The sequence below is a fragment of the Oratosquilla oratoria genome, chromosome 5, assembly GCF_046742065.1.
Source record: "Oratosquilla oratoria isolate Oo_2021 chromosome 5, ASM4674206v1, whole genome shotgun sequence".
Classification (NCBI taxonomy): domain Eukaryota; kingdom Metazoa; phylum Arthropoda; class Malacostraca; order Stomatopoda; family Squillidae; genus Oratosquilla; species Oratosquilla oratoria.
The window spans coordinates 4111481-4133173 of NC_134781.1; the positions used below are offsets into that span (position 1 = coordinate 4111481).

Here is a 21693-nt window from a genome sequence, read left to right on the forward strand (position 1 = left end):
GCAGCAAAACCGAGATGTGACAAACGGAGTCACACCTGCTGAGCCTCGACGCCATGGAATTCCTGAATTGTGAGGGGAATGACTATGAACGACGGCGCCCTTAGCTGGAGACAAGCCTGGAGGAGACCCGAGGACCAGGCATGGCGGAGACACCAGACCGAGAAGATCTCCAGCCACGAGGAACAGCTCGTTACAAGGAACTTTGAGCGGCCGGGGGTTCCACTGTGGAGACGACTGCCCCCCCGGCGTGCTCCAGAAAGGCTCAGAAGCCCGAGCCCTGTGGACAAATCAAGAAGGACTTCAAGAAGCCCATAGCCCCACCAAGATGTGCTCAAAGAAGTCCTCGAGCTCATACAGAATGAGCGCTCATACATGGATCAAGCCCTCCTTCTAGCCCCTTGCAAGTACTGCGCAAGGGGCTATTGTTGCGTTCACGGCACCGGAGAAGAGGACGAGGAGGACGACGTCTCTTCTTCGGTGACCGAAGAGAATGATCCTCCCTCTCGCCTCCACGAAGACACGAGCTCCTGGAGGTTGTCCTCGAGGGCGACTCGGGACTCTGGAGGGCGCCAAGAGTCCTGGAGGCCGAGCCCGGTCGCACCTCAGTGGAGGACACCTCCAGCGTGGTACCGAACAAGGAGCGACGTCAACTCCTGGAGGCGGTGAGCTAAGCCCAAAAAGCCCGCATTGTATTAAATCAAGAAATAAGATTAAAAAAAAAAAATGAAAATAAGAAGAAATAATAGGGATGCCTTTAGAAGCCCTTAGAAGCCCTACAAAGAAGCCCACTGGAAAAAAATAAAGAAAACGAAGAAACAGAAGAATAGGAAAAAATGGAAATTTTTAGCCCAAAGTAGTACCTCTCTTGTAAGCCCAAATTCGACCATTTGGAAATCCCAAAATGGATTTAATTTTTTAGCCAAAAAATAGGATGAGGTCCTTGGAACCACGAGGTTCCCCTCAGCTGAATAAAATTGCTTGGCTACGACCGACAACCCCAGAGGATTAACTGACCCACCATCCCACTAACACTACTCCCACGCCGTGGGAAGTGAGAAACCCCTGTTTGGGTGAGACCTGTCAGTTGCGGTGAGCCGCTGTTTTTTTTTTCTTCTTTCTTTTTTCTCTTCCTGGGTAGGAGGCAAATCTAGTTCGTTTCCCTTAATTTCCCTTCTTTCTTTCTTAACCTTCTTTTTCTGGATCGGTTTTCATCTAAAAAGATCATACGTGGGTCTACGTGTGACTGAGTGTGTGTGTGTGCGTGTGCGGTGCACCTGTGTGTGTGTGTGTGTGTCTATATAAATGTGTGTGTGTGTGTGTGTGTGTGTGTGAGAGAGAGAGAGAGAGAGAGAGAGAGAGAGAGAGAGAGAGAGAGAGGAGAGAGAGTATTAATCACTTCAGCCTTGAATCTATTTCAAATTACTCCCCCCCCCCTCTCTCTCTCTCTCTCTCTCTCTCTCTCTCTCTCTCACACTCTCTCTCTCTCTCACACACTCTCTCTCTCTCTCTCTCTCTCTCTCTCTCTCTCTCTCTCTCTCTCTCTCGTGGACGCGGGGGGTAAAAGCTCTGCCACATTCAAGGTTGGTCGATAGATAAGAGCCCTTAAAAATAAAATATCTTTTCGAATATGGTGACGTTGTATCAACCGCCAACGTCGGCCACGCCGAAGATGTCTGCTTCCCTGGCCGGTCCAACCCAGACTGATGATGCCATAAACGCGAGTGAAGGCGTATCCACTCGTCAAGGCTCACAGCTCGCTCACGTGGATCACAGCTAGAGGGAAGACAGCCTATCAGAAAGCTAAACGTTCCAACGGGACCCGTCCGTGATCCCGCCACGGGGTTTATAAGTCGTATGTGTGCAACAGAAACGCGGGGTGGTATAGTAATATGAGGGGCCCTGCCGTTCGACACGACACATGCGTGCAGGTCCTACTGGACGTCCGAGACGGCCACCATCAATGCCTCCTGTGATACAGGACCGTGTGGGTCAGCTGGGCTCCGCGTGGGCCTGTATCGCCGCCTCTGCTCTTTTGTGGCAATTACGTCACCGCAAGGGAAGGCAGCCAATCAGAAGGCCAGACGATCCAACGGAACACGTCCGTGATCCCGCCACGGGGTTTATAAGGACTTACTTGCCAACCGAAATCAGAGCAACCTCATTAATCACCGCAGCAACAACTCACCCCCAGATTCAAGACCTTCCTCCTCCTAGCATCGATCGAGGACCTCCAACTCCAGATTTCAGGCTTGCCATATTCTCACCTGATTCGGTGATAAGAGATAAAGATTACTGTGTAGTCAGGAGTTTGACTTCTTTCTTGTTTGTCCATACCAGAACACTACATGAATTGCTCGTGAATGGACGAGTAGGTCCGAGTTGTCATGGATTGATGCGGTGGGGTTAAACCAGGTTCGGCTGTTACGCCCATTGTAGTGGCGGTACTGCATCCAACACCGACCACATCCGAGACAGCCGTCTCCTATGCAGACCGAGACGGGACTGATGACGTCACGAACGCGAGCGAAAGCACGCGCACTCACCAGGGCTCGCAATTGGCCCATAGCCAAAGGAAAGGCGGCCAATCAGAAGACTAGTCAGAAACCGGGACCTGACTGTGAGCTGCTACCAGGGTTCAGGAGACGGCCTCTTGCCAATGCCAACGAAGGGCAGAACATCCTCACCACCACCAACAGCAACGACTCGTCTAACTCCATAACCTTCTCTCTCCTAGCATCGGATCGAAGATCTACAAACTCCAAGACCTTTTCTCTCTCTTAACACCGGACTGAAGACCTTCAGCTCCAGATTCAGGCTCGCCTGATGCAACCAATAAAGAGAAAAGACACTGTTTTGATTTCATTCCTTGGTTACCCTTCATACCAGAACACTACACTACAATAAAGGAAATATTGTTTTTTATATTTATTTAAATGGTTATTGATCATGATAGATGTCAGTATTAAATGCAGTTGAAATTTACATTTCTCTTAAATGAAAATACAAAAACAAGAATGAGAAGACATTTATTTTATCTTGATCAAAGGATTTTAATCTTTAAAACTATATTTGCCCTGGCTTTTTGCTGCCTTCAGAAAATTTGTATAATCTTTTATGTTTTTAGCAAATTCCAAGCAAATATCCTTTGTGTTAAAATATGAGAAGTTTATTCGCAATTAGTATAACAGAGCATCGGTTCCTTTCATCTCGCCATTTAGATGACATTAAACTAAAAACTCTCTCACACTAGTATGTTCCAGGAATTGATAGTACAAAAACTATTTTGAAACCATTTCAAGTTCTTTAATTGATCATTTGAATACCGCCATTACATGTTGCAAGAACATCAGATGGATTTCAATAATTTGAAGTATTTTTGTGGAATCATCACCAATGGAAAGAAGTTAATAAAATTGTTTAGAGCAATCAGTTGATCTACTTAAGAAATAGGAACTGAAGGCTAAGAATTTTTTTTTCAATACATGGCTGAAGAAAGTGTTATGTCTCTGGAAATAAATGAAAATCAGATTCAGTTCTTTTTGCCGAAAGTGAACAATGCCCATATATCTTCCGGATAATATTTTCTACATCTGCATTCAAGTTTTGAATTATGTAAAATGTGCACATTGCAATTAGCTTTAATAACAGTCATTTAGTGTGAGAATGTTAGTATATAATGAATACTTATCCCAAAATTCCAATTTGCATTATCTGCACTAAAACATGAAACTCTCTCCCAGTCAAGTTGCAAATTGTCCATACTCTTTCTCAAACATCTAAACAGTCAATCTGCAATTTCATTAGCATTCTCAAAAAAAGTCAATAATGTAATTCACTGCACCATATCCCGTATTGAAATATTGAACACATATGGGAAACATTTTCCTGTTTTTGTGGTTAGAAGCATAATTCTGAAGGCAAAAATATAGAGGAGGATCATGTTGTTTCACATCTTTCAATGCTACTTCTAATGTTTTTTTACCTAACACATTTGTAACTATGGCCTCCGATTTGGTCTAACCACTAGGTATCCTTCCAGCTATTTTGGAATTCTGATTTTTTTTTACTCAAATTCAAGCTACAATCAAGGGAGTTATAGAAATGATTGTGTTTAACTGCATGATATATTTGAACTACTTCTGAAGCAATTACATTATCTTCTTCCTTTCCCCAGTCTTTGTTATATGAGCACAATATTTTTTTTTCGTTGAGTGTTCCATCACTACAAAATATTAAGCAGTCCCGCTTTACTAATGTAAAGAAAATAATTTATTTAGCATTGAAATAAAATATATGATGCAAAACAAGGTCTAGAATCGATGCATGCACTTCAAGCAGGCCAAGAAAAAGGTCAATGATCAATCATATCTGCACAATCGCACAGACACCGTTAGAATATATTTTAAATAATATGTGAATACAGCTTAGGCTATGGTAGGTCTATCTATCTTCTGAAAAAGCAAATTATGCGAGCGCATAAAGCCCAGAATTTCATACCACTTCAAACTCCTGAAATTAACATAAAGAAATATTCCCTTAGCCTAGTTCTTGGCCTTAGTTGGGGGGGGGGGGGTGCTGCGGTGCAAGAGAACTGAACGAGCAACAAGCACTGGTCCTCACGATGTCACTAGCTGTATTGAATTTGAAAATAATAATAATTGCTAATTGTAATTTTTCACCAACCATGTGGTGATGGATGGCGTCCACCAGGTAAAATAATAAATAACCAAATAAAATAAATAAATAAATAAACAATTTAATGAAATAACAATAATAATATATCTTCGCACGGTAGGAATGTGATCACAATAAAAAAGATTGTTGTGTGGAAAAACCGTTGGTTTCAATATTTTCGTTGCTCATTCGTCATTTTTTGAGCGGGTAAAAACTACTTACTATAATAATCATTATTATAACATTTGGCGGGAAAATGTAAACATCATTGGGGAGAAACTGCACCGGGCATTGCACTAATAATCCGCCTTGGTTTTTCTCCCCATAGTGTAGTGTTCTTGCGTTTGTGAATGTTAATTTCGACAAGTTGGTCAAATATTCTGTAGTGTATATCACGCAGTTTAGTGTGATAGGTTTGTAATATGCTGTGTTATAATAAAAAATGGAATGTAAAAGTAGGTTGTAGGCAACAAATAACAATGTAAGGTGAATAAGTAAGTTTGCCGTTTTGCACTCCCTTAGCGAAAAATTCTGTTGGCATTCATTACCGTGGTCGACTCGATCATAGGCTTCTTCGAAATCCAGTTACACAATGTCGACATTCACTTCATGTCCCGGCTTTCAGTTCCTAAAAGTATAATAATGAAAATGAATATGGGGTGATATTGTTATTAACGAACTTGAATTTGCAAATTATGAATAGAAACTGCGAAATTACGAAAAGTAAAGAATTACTTCTATGAGCATAATACAAAGCCCTTCAGAGGAGTTGGAAGGCGACTAATAAACATCTATACAAGACGACTGGAGTTCTATTTGGGTAATCCAACACACGTAAATGTGGTAACACCATTTTATTTTCTATACAGTCTGGCTGCATAAATTTGAGTGTCTTAACTCCTGCACCCATTTACACATATTTAGAATTGGTCATAGATGATAGAAGCACTATAAGATTGTTAGAGGAAATTTATAATCTTGAACGAAATACAAAACCTGGCAACTTAGTAGATTATGATTTATATAATAATTTGGAGTTATGAAATGTATACATACAACAGTACTAAATAATTATGTCTATTTGATTAATGTATCTGGCTTTTGAAATAATCTTGTTTCCATTTCAGTTAAAGTTGTTTTTCCTAAAATCCTCGAAGAACCATTGAACCAGTCCGTCAAAGTGTACAGTACTGCTTGGTTTGGTACACAGCAGCCAACGTTCTGGTATTTCAGACATCAGAAACATTTTATTTGAGTTAGGGTCCACAAAACAGAATGTCAAAGAGAAAAATTGATATTGATCCGGCATCACTAAAGAAAAGGTAAGAATATGTATATAGGACGTAGAGTTTAATGAAACCGAAGGATATACGAGGGCTATAGAATTTGATCATTGTTCAACAGTCAGTGAATTCACGTGCAAATACATGAATATTCTTTTTTAGCCGTGAACGCAATGCACGGTTATGATTTGTAATTGTTTTATAAGTGAACTTGGTTGTATGGACAAGTTGGGTGCTCTTAATGATAAAGGTAAAGTGGACAGGTGAAATATTAATGAAAACCACGGATCTAATACCTATTTAATGGTGTCCATGGTAGATATATGGACGGCGGCAACGTTTATATTTGGATGATGCTTATCTGGATGAAAGTTTTCATATGCTTCCCAGTTTCTTGTCATAGTTTTCATAAGTAAATCGTCAAAGAAAATTGAGCTGAGGGTACCTGGTATCACACGTTATCGGAAGTTTGCTTTGTACTCATAATTTGTACAATTTGTTTACCATAGTAAAAAAATTCATAATTTGTGTTGTTTACTTAGTATCATTGCATATGTAATTGTAAACAGCCTTATGTAAGGTCTGACAGTTGCATAACAATTTGAACTAATTTCTTCACTGGACAGGATAATGTATAATGATAATCTCTACAAAATACCCACAATAACTTAAAAATCCATCGGTCCAAACATCCATGGGTTAGGAATTTCAAAAATGGTATTTGAATATCTTGTAAAGGTTGTATTTACTACAGAAGATTTTCATCAGTATTCTATAATTTTGATTAGTTTTAATGGTCACTGACATACATTGTAAATAGCCTGGTTTACCTGGTAAAATTAGTATTCTGGGTGTTTCTTTTGGGCGAGACTGTGTAACTATCATGTATTGCATGTACTATGCCTTGTATGCTATTGTTAGCTAGGTCAACATGAAAATGGAATTCCTGATATTTGAGCTGAAGTAGTTCTCATGGGATGCAAAAAGTCGCTATGAGTATAATGCAATTTGAATTATCCATCTAGCTGTCCTAGTTCTCGAGATATTGCATTTTGAATGGAATTAAATCGGGCCTATTTTCTCCCCGGAAATCGGGCCGAAACGTGCGGTCTGACTGATCGCCGATCGAACGTAAACAATGACGATTTTTACTGACAGGCACAATTTTATATAAAAATTTAGCATATGGTTGCATTATTTGACCTATTTTCTTTAAGATGTGTGATTTCCATGTAACTTGATCATAGAATTACATTTTTATCCTCTGCAAAATTACCCACCACAGCTACGAATACCGTCAAATTACATGAAAATCACAAATTTTTAAGATTTTTTTTTTAATAATTCAACTATATGCAAGCTATTATACTAATAACACAATAGTAACAAACTTAATAGTGCAGTTTGATCCATACCACCAGTGATCATAGATAGCGGGCAGGACGAATCGTAGCTGCGGTCCGTAATATTATGGAGGATAAAAACGTAATTTCTCTTTGATCAAATTATATGAAAATCACACATTTTAAAGAAAATAGTTCAAATAATTCAACTGTAAGTATATTACACTAATAACATAATAGTAAGAAACTTAATAGAGTGAAGTTTGATCCATACCACCAGTGATAGATAAGATGTCGGGATGGATGTTGATGTTGTTATCCGATAATCCGACCCGATAGAAAAAAAAACTAATTAAAACCACCGATTTCTCAGCTCTCCCATAAAATGCTGCCTTTATTTTGGTATTAGAATAATCCGCGATACTAGTAGTTTTTCTTTATTATGGTCAGTTGCCACAATCCTAAATTTGTTAGCTCATTTTTTACGTTGAAACATATACCAATTTTCGATTTACAGCTGAATGCAGGCCGCCATGTTTATCTTATGTTTTTATGTACCGACATGTAACTGATGATGTGAATGTTTGAAATTTACTACGATCGTAGTAAATACACTCACACAACATTTTTATTAATTAAATTTCCCGCGATATGTAAATTTGGCCGTTTGAATGGTGTGCGCATAAAATGACGCGCTATTGTGCTCGTCATCGACGGTGGCGCCTCTGGTGGTGTTTGACCTACCTACTATTGTTGTTTCTGATTGATACTTATCTATTTACTTTATAAAAAAAAAATCAACTTATGAATATGTAGTAAACAATTGTGATTGATTGCCTACGTTGCAGCTATGCAAGAAACCCAGATCCATTCCATTGGGTGTTTCTTTGGGAGGGGGGGTGGCAATGTACCTATTTATGTTAATATCAAATTGATATGGCTTATATACTTTATTGTTGTTTCTGATTGATAATTATGTATGGAATTTATAAAAATTTCAACCTATGAATATGTAGTCAATAAAATTGTGACCGATTGTGAACTTTACAGTTATGTGAAGGACCAGAGTACCTGTGGAGGCCCCAATTTGCCTATTTATCATATTATTATTATTGTTTTTGATTGGTAAATATGAATGGGGTAGAAACATCCTAAATCTGGGACATTTGGACCACTGATGTCCTGGCTGTGGGCCTCAACCTATGATGTTTGGGCCAGTGCTTGGACATGAGCTTGCAATACAAAAGTGCAAAAAATATATATATTGTAATTTGGTAAATTTTTAGTTTCGACCATGGGCGCAATATAGCAATAGGAAATTATTTTGTAAATTATAATGTATCAACGTAATATGCAATTTTGTGAGCAAAAATAAAAAAAAATAAAAGGTGCTAAAACAGATTTCGTAAGTAACGAAGTCGTGTCGGACAAATTGTACGCCATGTTTGTTATGATAGATGCCGACGTCGAAGAAATGAAAGGATTATAAATTCGTCTAACCTAAAGTAACCTAACTTGTGTTTAATAAATCATTACCTGCAAATTTTTTCTGGAGGATCTTGCTGATTTTTTCTGTGATATCTAGGTCTGAGGAAACCTTCACAGCTTGAGTTTTATTCAGATCTGACAAGTAGTTTTTTTATTTAATAAAAAAAAACGTAAAAAATACCATATTTTTGGGCTTCTTTCAAATCCTATCTCTTCTTACAATTTTTATTCGATGTCTTCCATTTTACAGCAAAAGAATCTTCTACATATATAAAAAAACAAAATAGAAAGTTTTTTTAATATCTTTGTTTAACACCGAGGGAAAAAAATATAAAAAAATTATCGAAAAACCGCAAAATTTTGACTGACACGTAATTAAAAATTTTCTATTTAACATATGCAAAAAAACTCTATTTCATTTTTTGTCATCTAGCTATTAATAGAGACCTCATATGCAAATATCAGTTGAAAATTTAGGGAGGAGATAGACTTGCATTTTTCAGAATCGAGTGTTAATTTTTTTTTTTTTTTTTTTTTTTTTTTAGTTTGACTAAATTTTACATTGGACCTCCTAAGACCCATTGAAAACAGGTTCCATTGTATTTTCATGATGATTTTGCATCTTTCAAGTAACTCGGGCACTTTGTACCCTCCTACAGTGTAGGATATTATTCACTCAAAGTGAGGATCTCATAAGCCGCCACCTCACTCTTTGTCGCAAAGTTTGAGTTCTTGGTCTAGAATGACCCAGCAAGGTAGTCTGATTGCTGGGATTCAGCTCTCTTTCTTTTCTTGGGTTTCCTTTCTGGTGTTGGAACAGGCTCTTGCTGCATCAGGGACATCACTGTGAGGTTTGAGACTCTAAACCCAAGGTGTTGCAACAAGGAGGCATCCTTGTTAGCAAACAGTTGTTTGCATAGATGTGTCTGATATAGGTGTAGAGGATCAGGTGCTGAGGATGTGGATGTAGATGGCAGGGAGAGAGCTGCTGGAGGGAGTACTAGTGGTGGTGGCGGAGGTGGTGATAACAAAGTTGATGCTGGGGTTCTTTCTTTCTCCCCTTGAGTTGCTAATGTAGACGTTCTTATCGTCTGCAAGTGTGCCTTTTGTTTGGATAACTTAGGCATGGCTAATATCTTCAAATATCTCTTCACTGATAAATATATGCGAATTTCACACGGCAAATTAGTGAACGCGGCAAGCTAACGTGTACATGTCCTTTACTTTGGAAGGGTCAGGCCACTGCCAGTCGTGCAGGCTGAACTTCCTCACACCACATACTCACGTGCATGCCGGACGTAAGAGAAAACTTTGAGTGCATCAAACGCAAAAAAATAGAGTAAAATATGGTCAAAACGTATGTAAACAATGGTCGTGCGCAGCATGTGGTTGCCGGGGGGAGGGAGGGTAGGCCCTTTAAAAATGGCGGTACGGTAAAAACACTTTACCAGCATCTAGAGCAAGATCCCTACTATGTATTTATGCAATAAAACATTTTTTTTTTTTTTTTTTTTTTTTTTTTCTCTTCTTTTCTTAAACGTCATCTGGCTCGTCGTCGTCATGAGAGACGGTGGGCTTTTCAACCACTCTCGGCTTGCGGGATATACAAAGTTCTTGCAGCTTGAAGAATGCATGTATCTCCGCTCCATAACATTCCTTCAAGAAAATGTACCTGGCAAGGTACTGTCGGAACTACCGAGGCCGTCAATTGAGAGACGACAGATGGCATCCCGATCCTATGCACCCAACATCGTTCAATAGCATATTTCCTTGTAGCAAGGTATTTTTTATTTTCATTTCCGCCCACAAAATTGCATATTACGTTGATACATTTTAATTTACAAAATTAATAATTTTCTATTGCTATATTGCGCCCATGGTTGAAACTAAAAAGATACCTGTAATTTTATAATTGATACATATGTATTGTTTATTTTATATTTATATAAAAAGTGCTAAGTTCATAGGGCCATTGCATAGCTAGACAGTAGGAAATCTGTCACAATTTTGTTCACTATAAATGTATAAGTTCAAATTTTCATAGAATTGATACATATTGATCTATAAGAAACAACAACAAAAGTACATGAGCCGTAATGTAGATAAATTTTTAGAAGTGCACACCTGGATGATATAGCAAAACGAAATTGATTATTAACTTTGTAAATTATAATACATCAACATAATATATGAATTTTTTTGTGGAAATCTATAAAAAAAGTTGCTAAGATAGATTTATTAATGAATGGAGTTGCTGTGGTTGAATGATACACCATGTTTGTTTTGATAGATGGCAAGGTTGAAGAACTGAAAGGAGAAATTCGTCTATTCTAACCTAACTTGTATAACCTTTGGTACCTCAAATTCTAAAGAACATCTGGGTTGTCATCACAGATGCTGATTGCCTGATTTTTGTACCTTGAGCAATTAACATACGACAGCAGAACCCTGTGTTCTCTCAAAAAGTCCAAGGAAAACCTATTGTCTTTGTAACAGTGGTTATTAATGTCATCTGGAGTTGGAGAACACCCAGTCCACAGTGTGAAAGCCATTGTCAAATTAACAGTGACTGGACTGGACAGACAACGTGGCATCTAGACTGTATCCTAGCAGCTTTGTTCATCAGTAGATTTGCTTGTAGCAAGGTTTTTTTTTGTTATTTGTTTCTGTCAGGAAAATTGCATATTATGTCTGTTATAATTTACAAAATTAATATTTAATTTTCTAATGCTATATCGCGTAGGTGTACACAGCTAAAATAATACGAGAATGTATTTATCCGGTAATAATATGATACACAGGTACATTGTGATACCCCCATCCCCCAGTATATTAGGCCTTCCCAGAGCTGAGAAGTAGGAAATCTATTATAATTTTGTTCACCTCATTTTTGTTGATTTCTTTTATAAAGTTGATACCGGTACATATTTAGTAGTCAAAAACAATAATGAAAGTGTATAAACAATATTTAATAATAGCATGTTAAATAGGTACATTGGGTCTTCACATGACTGTGAAGTCCACAATCTATCACAATTTTTGTTTACCACATATTCAAAAGTTTTTTTTTAAGTACGTACATATTTATCAATCAGAAATGACAAAAGTATACAAGCCATAAATTTGATACTAACATGATAAATAGGTGCATTGGGTCTCCCCAGGAAACACCTGATCTACCCCATTGGACCAGGGCAATCACACACAATTGAGTTTACTAGAATTTTTTATAGAGTAAATATATCTATCCATCAGAGACATTAACCCCTTCCATACGGTGCCGCACACGTAGGCGTCATGAGGAGCAAGTGGATTCGCGACGCTGCCATATCGGCGTCTTGATTATATTTATTGTAGTCGCCCCTGTGTTTTTACATTCTCCCAAATGCGACCTGAATCCCATTCTCTGTGGTTTTCAAAATTCGCGGGTGAAAGAGAGAACGATCGATATAAGCGGCGACTATATTTTATGATGCGAATATTATTTCGTTACATCATACGTCTGGCATTGGTTGCTGCCCGCGAGATTTAAGTCCCGTATTGAAGTGGTTAAGAGTATATAAGGCATACATACATACACCAACGGCTTTTCCCCCTTGGCAAGGGAGATAGCCAAAGTCAAAGGCATAAATCCACTCCTACCCATTTCACCCCCACATACTCCACTCCAATTCACCACCCATCCCTCCCTCCCTCTTTTCTTGGCTGCTAGATAATGGGTCATCCCTGCATCTTGCCCACTGCTCTGGGTCAGAAGCAATGTAGTAAGATGGCACATTCACACCAAGGCCGCTTCATTTAATCGGCGCTCTCTGCCCCCCTCACCATCCCTTCATGCAGAAAAGAAGACTGGGAGAAATCAATTTGGGATGTGTTAAAATATCATTCACACATACTCCCTCATCCCCCCATCCCCCACCCACTCCCTTCCATGCACCACAGCATCATAAACAACCATTCTCTATTCACCCCTATCTTCTGTCTTCTCCCTTCCTTCCTCAACAAACATTCCCCTCTTTCCCAGTGCCCCTTTTACCCCATCCATCATCTCATCCTTGGTCACCCCCTCATGTTCATGTTATAAGGCATAACACACCAATAACATGATAAATAGCTACACAGGGTCCCCCAAAAGAAACAACCAGGTAAACCAGGCATTTATGGTGACCCAATGTTTAAGCATTTGGCTGCATCAATATCTAGTTACAAGATTATTCACTACTGATAACTTGAAGCTCGATGTGAGCTTCAAGTCGCCATGATTGTTTTTGTTTTGGAAGATAAATTAATAGAAATCTGAGGATAGACCTAGCTTGAATGTTTGGTAGTAGGATTAAGATTAAATAAATTGTAAATTGTACAATAAACAAGTACATTTGAATCTTGGGAAAAAAAACGAGCTACAAGGCAGTTCTGTCACTACAGTTAACGATCATGTTCACTTTTATTTTTTAAGTTGATATAGTACCATATTTTATCATACCTGCAAGTTTGAAAGCATGGCCATGTCAATATTGAAATTTGAGTGAAGAATTCTGTTATGTCTTAGATATGCTGAAATAACCAATAATTTGCTACAATGCAGTTTGTGGCATCATGAAGCTCACATCGAGTGCAAAAATCTCTAGTGAATTTTGAATCATAATATTAAAATGTCCAAATACTTTAGAAATAGCATACGATAGAATGTTGCACAAATTATACTAATATTAATTAAAAATTAAAATAATTGGAGTTGTCAGTAATTAGTATGACCATTTATATTGCTCCTGCACAAAGTAATTTGTATCTAGATATATGATCAGAAATCTTTTAGTTTAGTTCAACTTTGTTTTAATTCGGTTAGTTCCAATATTGATAGATTAAAACGACAACATTGGTATTGCTGTGTAGGATGTAAGAGGGCATCACTGAAAACTGTCATTGCCCAGGACTCAAACCTGGGGATTTTTACTTGCTGGGATGGTGTGCTGCTTACTAAGGTCACCAGTGTCATCTCGAGGAACAACCTGCACATCTAACCCATAAGCTGCCCTGGGTGTGTGCACCAATTGGAGGGCCCTATTCATTTAACATGCTGTGCTATATATATATATATATATATATATATATATTATATATGAGGGGGTTGATGCTAAAAACTGATACTACCTGGGGGTTCAAACCATTGTCTTGCTTCTTATGGGATAGGCATGGTTACCAATCACACCAGTTGCCTTGAATGACAGCTATACATTGTGCATAGTACCTCATGTTAGATTAGTATCAATGTTGGCTTTTTTATGCCTGAGCTAGAAAATTTTAAAATCCCTGCCAGTGCATACCATAACATTACTTGGGAGTCCAGTAATTATGTCCTTTGATATTTTTGTCATAGCAATTTTGTCCTCCATTGATGATATAAGTAATGGACAGATAGTAGCAGAGTGATTCCAAGTGTTGAACATAAAAGCCTATAATAATTTTGTTGAAGGGAAGGGAAGAGATAGATGTGGACAGTTACCAGTCATATTGTCCCTGTGTCATATCATCCCCATATCATACCTCGATTGGAGTAGGATAGCATTCCAATGAAGTGTTTAGCTTATGTTTTTATACTTAACATTATGTAGCGAGTGAAAATTAATGACATTGACTTTTTGAAACTCAAAAAGGTATTTCTATAATGTTCCCTTGTCAAAACATTTGTGGGTGGTAACAAAGTAGTATGCCAGTTAAGTTTGGCTCATTTGTGTTTTTGTACTTGGTTAACCATGTTGCTGTATGACTTGAGTGAAAAGTAAAATTTTATATTTGTATGCTATGTTCTGATCCAGTGGACATTCTTTGCAATGTCTTGATGATGGAAGGTTTAGAAATATAAACGTAAGGCCTCGCATTTTGCTTTAGATCACTCGACAACATTAAGTGTAAGTTGATTGTAATATTACTACTCTGACTAGGGGATGTTTTGACAGACATTATAGAAATTGTATATTTCATATTTCAAGAAATCAACATAACTTGCATAAGGCCTCACATTTTACCTACATCTTACCCATACTTGCATTGACATCAGTGCATGCATTAAGAAAATATTTTCACAAGCCCTTGTAGTTACTTTAGAATTGTCTAATAGAACAAATATTTTCCAGGAGTGTTCAATATAAATAGTCCAAGAGCTCTGTTAGTAAAAGCCTAATGATCACCTTATCAATCGGCTTTAGCTGGTCTGGGATTGAATAGAATCATGCATTGATTGTTTTACTCCTTACAACTCGAACTTAAGATTCTACCATTAGACTTCAGTTTAGTGCACAAACTCAGTCAACTGAAGCCCCTCTCCTTTAGAGAGAAGGGTGTGGGATATGAAGCCCACCGCCCCTAACAAGTTCAAGGGTAGCAAGAACTGGTGTGCCAGAAACTGATACAATTGTTAAGGATTTTATTTTTAGCAATGCTTTTGTTTCCTTAGTAAAATGTTTTCATTTCTTTTGCACACAGATTTACAAAAACTTCAAGACCAGATGGGAGGTAAAGTTGAATTCCTGATTCTTTCTAATGTCTCCCATATATATGAAATTAAAAGTTGTAAAATAACATAAAATACATTGCAGTAATCATAAAGCTAGCACCCATTATGGGTTCCCTTTCTATTTATAATATTTAATTTGTTCATTTTTACTGTATCATAAGATAGAGGCCATTGTGAAACTACTGTTCATAGCAACAGCTTTTCTGTGTCTCGTTTTTAACCTCCATTTATATGAACTCTTTAAGAAAAAGTATATTTTTAACATGTATTGATGGCCAATAACATTTACATGCTTGTGGTCATAGAAGATAGATATTGGAGAGAATTGTCCCCCTGCTGCCCCATGTTTAATCCTGTCAACCCCAGGGTACTGGCACTTAGTCCCTGGACTGGGCCTAGGATCTTTTATCAATTTCACTCTAGTAACCATAACCTTAGTGAAATAAAGTACACATGAAAAATTAAGTGAATAACATGTGATATAGTGCTTTGTGGCTGGCCTCCAGGTTGCAGAGAGCAACACTTAAGCTGTTTTAGTTTCCACCAAAATTTTTGTTTTAATTTTCTCACCCTGAAAATATCTATACCATATAAAGAAAATGAAAAAGGGAAGACAAGTGTGTTGCCACAATGTGCTGTGTTTGGTTGCTATAGTGGATTGTGGCAATCAACAGGTGTTATGCCATCTTCCTCTACTATACATGGTATTCTTACACAGAAGTCCTATATATGAAATACAATCAATCATTAAGTACTAAATAAAAATATACATACCTGTACCAAGGGCTTTTTCCCCATTACAAGGGAGGTAGCCAAAGGAATAAATCCACTCCCACCCATTATATCCCCATGTACTCCATTCCCATTCACCGTCCATGCATGTTTCTGACGTTCCAGAAGCCACGAAATCCTATGTTTTGGCATATATTTTGGTAGTTGTAATCAATTTTGAAGAAAATTGCATAATTTGATGTCCAGTGTGTTTAATTTTTATCTTGAGATTGTCAGTTAGAAGTTGTTTAAAGTCAAGAAATGACCACATTATTGTGTTTAACTTTGATCTCCAGATTGTGTCAAGTTATTTAAAGTCAGGAAATGACAATATTATCGTCATAATTTAACAAGAAGATTATTGATGCTGCATAAATATACATGGGAGAGGGTTATGGATAGAAGGGTGGTTGATTAGGCATTAATGGACTATGCAGTGGTATCCAGGAAAAGTGTAGGAAGAGATCTGGATGTCCATGTTCGGGAAGAGAGTGGGGGAACGTCAGATGATTTTTTGGTGGACAGTAAGTTGAGAATGGAGGACAGGTGGAAAAAGGAGAAAAGGACAAAGTAGAGAGGTGCTTGGAGTAAACTGTTTAAATGTGAAGGAAAAGTAGCAGTGTTTCAGGGAAGGAGTGGCAAGGTGTGCAAATATGGTATGTGGAACAAGAAGGATGGGAGGGAATAAGGAAGGGTAGTGAGTGGTGGAATGATGAAGTGAAGAAGGTAGCAGAGAAGTGGGCATTCAGGGACTAGTTGCAAACTAGGACGAGAAAAATGTATGAGAGGTTAAAAAAAAGGGGTAAAACAAAAGATAAAGGAGGCAGAAAGAGTAGATGTAAACGGGTAAGAGTATGACAAAAAAAATTTAAAGTAATAAAAAGATGTTTTGGAAGTAAAGAGAGGAAACTGAGGAGAGTCAAGTAAAGAAAAGGCTCGGAAAAATGTTAACAAGAGGAGGCAGTAAGGGAAAGATGGGCAGAGTATTTTAGAGAGCTGATGAATGTGAAGGAGAATAGGGAAATGTGGTAACACTGGAAAGCACTAAGTAAATGACAGTGATGGGAGAGGAAAACGGATGAGAAAAGATGAGGTGCAAATAGTTTTGAAAATGATGAGAGCAGGTAAAGCACCTGTATTAGATGGGTGTCATCTATAGTGTCTGAAGAAGGGAGATACAGTAATAGGGGAATGGCTAATGAGGCCTAATGCATGTTTAAGGGAGGGTAGAGTGCCGGGGGACTGGAGTAGTACCTATATAGTTTCGCTTTACAAGGGAAAGGGAGACGTGAGTAGTAGTTTCACAGGGATCAATTTGAGTGTAGTTGGGAGGGCTTTAATTGAGAGGATTAGGAGAGGAACTGTTGATATAGGAAAGGTAAGGGTCATGTGGATCAAAATTTTTTGGCAAGGTAGATCTGTAAGAAAGCTTTAGCAAAAGATAAGGATGTTTAGTGAGCCTTTATAGAATTGGAAAAGGCTTATGACATGGTACACAGGAAGGCACTGTGGGAGGTTTTGCAGATATATAGGATTGAGGGAAAGCTATTAAGTGCAGTCAAGAGTTTTTACAAGAGTAATAGAGCCTGTGTCAGAATTCGAAATGGAGAGACTGAATGATTTGAGGTAAGGGTGGGACTTTGCCAGGGATGTGTTAGTTGACATGGCTATTTAATGTGTACATGGATGGGGTGGTGTGGGAGGTAAAGACAAGGGTAATGGGCAGTGGATTTGAGATACTTAAAGAAAATGGAGAAAATTTGGGGTGAGCAAGTTGAATTGTTTGCTGATGACACTGCTTGTAGCAGGATCAGGGAAGAATTAAGGGAATAAGTGACAGAGTTTGGCAGGGTATGCAATAGGAGAAAGTTGAAGGTGAATGTGTGTGAAAGTAAGGTAACAAGTTGTACAAGGGGAGAAGATGGCAGAGAGTTCAGAGTAATTTTTAAAGGAGAGACAGGAGATAGTGGATAGTTTTAGGTATTTGGGGTTGCATATGGCAGGAAAGGAAGGAGTGAAGGTGGAAGTAAATTGCAGACTGAGAGAAGCAAGTATATGCCTTGGGGGATTATTGTCATGAGGAATGGGCATTTGGGAATGGATGCAAAGAGGAGATTATACAAAGGGGTGATTATGCCAACCACTATATGAGGCAAAGAGGAAAATTTTAAATGTGTTTGAAGTGAAATGTCTGAGAAGTTTGGTAGTGGTTACAAGGTTGGATAGAATGAGAAACAAGATGAGGAGGAGAGCTGGGGTGGAAAAGGAGATGGCACATAGGGCTGATGAAAGAATATTGGGGTGGTGTGGACACATGGAAAGAATGAATGAAGAAAAATTAGTAAAGAGGTGTGGATGGAGTGAACTTGAGGGTGAGATGAATGGATATGGTGAAAGGGGCATTGAGCAAGAGGGGAATGTATGTTGAACAAGGAAAGAAAACAACAAGAGATAGAGGTGAGTGGAGAATAGCTGTTTATAGATGATACTGTGATGGAATGGAGGGGTGGTGCTTAGGGAATGGTTATATATAAATATATATATGGACTTCTCTCCATATTCTCTGTTTTCTGCAGAAGGGGATGGAGAATGGGTCACCAGTTAAGTCAAATGGCCTTGCTGTGGACGTGTTGTCTTGCTCCATTGGTTCTGACCCAGGGCAGTGGGCAGGATACAGGGATGACCCATCATGAACAAGGAACTAAGATGAGAGGGAGGAAAGGGTGGGGGATGGGGGTGAAATGGGTAGTAGTGGGTACTTGCCTTTTGACTTTGCTACCTCCCCTGTTAAGGGGAAAAGTATAAAGATAGGTAGATAGGGTAAGGGTGGTGATAGTCATAAGTATACAAAAACACAATGAAAGTATTAATTGGCAGACAATACACAGTAATCATTATTAGCTTGGATACAGTGCTTACCTTGGGTAGATTAACAAGAATGAATTCTATGGTTTGAGAATTAAATTTACCAGAATGCCTTTTCCTTCTTACAATGGAGGTGGCCTACACATATCCAATGCCCCATTTATTACCCCTTCTATCTTAGCTCCTTGTGTATGAATGGTCAACCTGGTCCCCCAACCAAGTGCATAGTTCAGAAGTGGTGCAACAAGGGACACGTTAGTATTATTTTTCATTATGTTCTTGTATACACCATTATCACCATGCAACAAACTGTTCTCTTAGTGTGACTTTTCAGGAAGGGAAGGGTAACAAGTTTGACACTTGCACAATTTTAATCCTTGCAGGCTGTTTGTAGACTAACCCGCATATGCATTCAGGGATTACTATATATATATATCTACCTTCATATATATATATATAACTCCAGCAGATTCCTACTGAAATGTCTACAATAACCAATGCTCTCTGTGTGCATTCAAAAACATGCACTATCATGAAGCAAACTTTCTGTAATATATATATATATATATCACCAAACTCCTCCAGGAGACAAAACAGTGAAATCGCTCCCATATCAGACAACAATTGTGCTGGCAGCCTCTGTTCAGGTTATCAGCCCACACTAAAACCACTCCAACATGGAATGGGTCAGACAAAATCAACCAACTGCCCCAGATGGAACCACAACTCTGAAGATATGTTATACTACACATTCCTACTCTATTCCCCCTGATGGCAACACAAAATCTCTTTAGTGAGTGACTTATGGGATGAATTGATGGCTGATTGATGGTTTCCTAAGGGCTGTGGGTTTCCTATAAGAGATAACCAGAGCATTGGGTTGACTGATGTAATGTTTCAGACTTTTTTTTTAACCATGTTCTCATATTTACAGGCATCATGATGATCGAGAAGACAGAGATGGTTATAAAGACAGAGACAGAGACTTTGATAACAGAAGCAATATGTCGGGTGGTAATAGCAATATGAATCAAGGCCATATGCCCATTATGGCTAAGAATAATATGGGCATGGGGAAAACACATGCGGGGCTGGGTTATAACATGGGTATGGCAAAGGCAGCTGTACCTGGAAAAGTTGCAGTGTCCCTGAATCCTTTCACCAACCTGCCGTACACACCTCGATATTACGAGCTCTATAGGTATGTGTACTAAAAGTTGTAGTTGCTGATTTTGTCTTCTAAATCATGCCAATTTTATAGATAACTGAATGACTGATTTATTGTACTACATAAATCATGCCAATTTTATAGATAACTGAATGACTGATTTATTGTACTACAGAAAACGGATTGGCCTTCCTGTCTGGGAATATCGTGCAAAGTTCTTTGAGTTGCTGGGCAGACATCAGAGTATTGTGCTTGTTGGAGAAACGGGGTCAGGAAAAACCACACAGATGCCCCAGTGGTGTGTAGATTTTGCCAGACAGCGGGGCAAGAAATCAGTAGCTTGTACTCAGCCAAGGAGAGTAGCAGCAATGTCTGTAGCACAGAGAGTGTCAGAGGTAGGTACTAAAACTTAAGAGCAGGATGAATGGATGTGCCGTAGTTTGTATTAATGGAATAACATTGAGACCTTTTGGTCCATGATAAGGGTGAGTGTTGAGAAATGCACATTCTGCTTATGTAGGGGGAGAGTGTCTTTGTAATATGTGTGAATATTTAGTGTAGACTTTGCAGAGCTTACCTTGTAGATGTGATCCATCATGGTTTACCGTAGTATGGCCCAGTCTACACAGAAAAGCCCTTCATTGGGTGGTACATCATCATAGCAAAGGGATTAAGATTATGATAATTAATCTTTTTATTTTTTGTTCAGGCTGTTGGTTTTGTTAATATGGAATGGGTTAATGTAATAGTATTTGTTCATGTCTATCTGTCTGTCTATATACCAAGGGCTTCTACCCTCTTTAAGGGAGGTAGCTAAGTCAAAGGCACACACCCACTCCCACCTATTCCACTCCCATCCACCCTTGTTTCCCTCTCATCTCATTCAAATGCTTGGTTATTATTCCCCTTAGGAAATGGATGTAGCTCTTGGACAGGAAGTGGGATACTCTATACGTTTTGAAGACTGTTCCTCATCCAAAACTATTCTTAAGTACATGACTGATGGTATGTTGTTACGGGAAGCTATGAGTGACCCAATGTTGGAAAATTACCAGGTAATTATGATATGTTAAGTGTACATTAAGTTTTAAAGCTAATCTCATGGAAGTGATCTTGTATGCGTTAAGGAAATTACTTGTATGCCATGGTTTGGTGGTAATATATATATTTCCCTCATTATTTTTGGTTAATTGAAATTTACTTTTAAGTATTGCTTTTGCATAGTATTTATAAATATTACATATATATTGAGGTAAATTTATAACTTTTTATCCATAAGGTTATATTACTTGACGAGGCCCACGAGCGGACACTTGCCACAGACATTCTTATGGGTGTGTTGAAAGAGGTCTTGAAACAGCGCAATGACTTGAAGCTGGTGGTTATGTCTGCCACCTTGGATGCTGGCAAGTTCCAAAACTACTTTGATTGTGCTCCACTTTTGAATGTGCCTGGAAGAACCCATCCTGTTGAAATATTTTATACACCAGAACCAGAGAGAGATTACTTGGAGGCTGCTATTAGAACAGTTATTCAGGTACTGTATTCTTTTACTGTATGTCTATAGGTACATCCATATACTATCTA

At 38.4% G+C, this 21693-nt stretch overlaps 1 protein-coding gene across 1 annotated transcript in view; it reads left to right on the plus strand.

Moving 5' to 3' along the window:
- The first annotated feature begins 5477 nt into the window (after positions 1-5477).
- The window catches only part of Dhx15 (DEAH-box helicase 15), a 29912-nt gene continuing 13696 nt past the window's right edge, over positions 5478-21693 (plus strand). Inside the window, exons 1-7 of the mRNA XM_076184832.1 lie at positions 5478-5494; positions 5802-5996; positions 15272-15301; positions 19873-20139; positions 20282-20501; positions 21018-21161; positions 21386-21643. Coding sequence (XP_076040947.1) covers positions 5950-5996; positions 15272-15301; positions 19873-20139; positions 20282-20501; positions 21018-21161; positions 21386-21643 — 966 coding nt within the window. The 5' untranslated portion in view covers positions 5478-5494; positions 5802-5949. The remainder of the gene's footprint in view (positions 5495-5801; positions 5997-15271; positions 15302-19872; positions 20140-20281; positions 20502-21017; positions 21162-21385; positions 21644-21693) is intronic.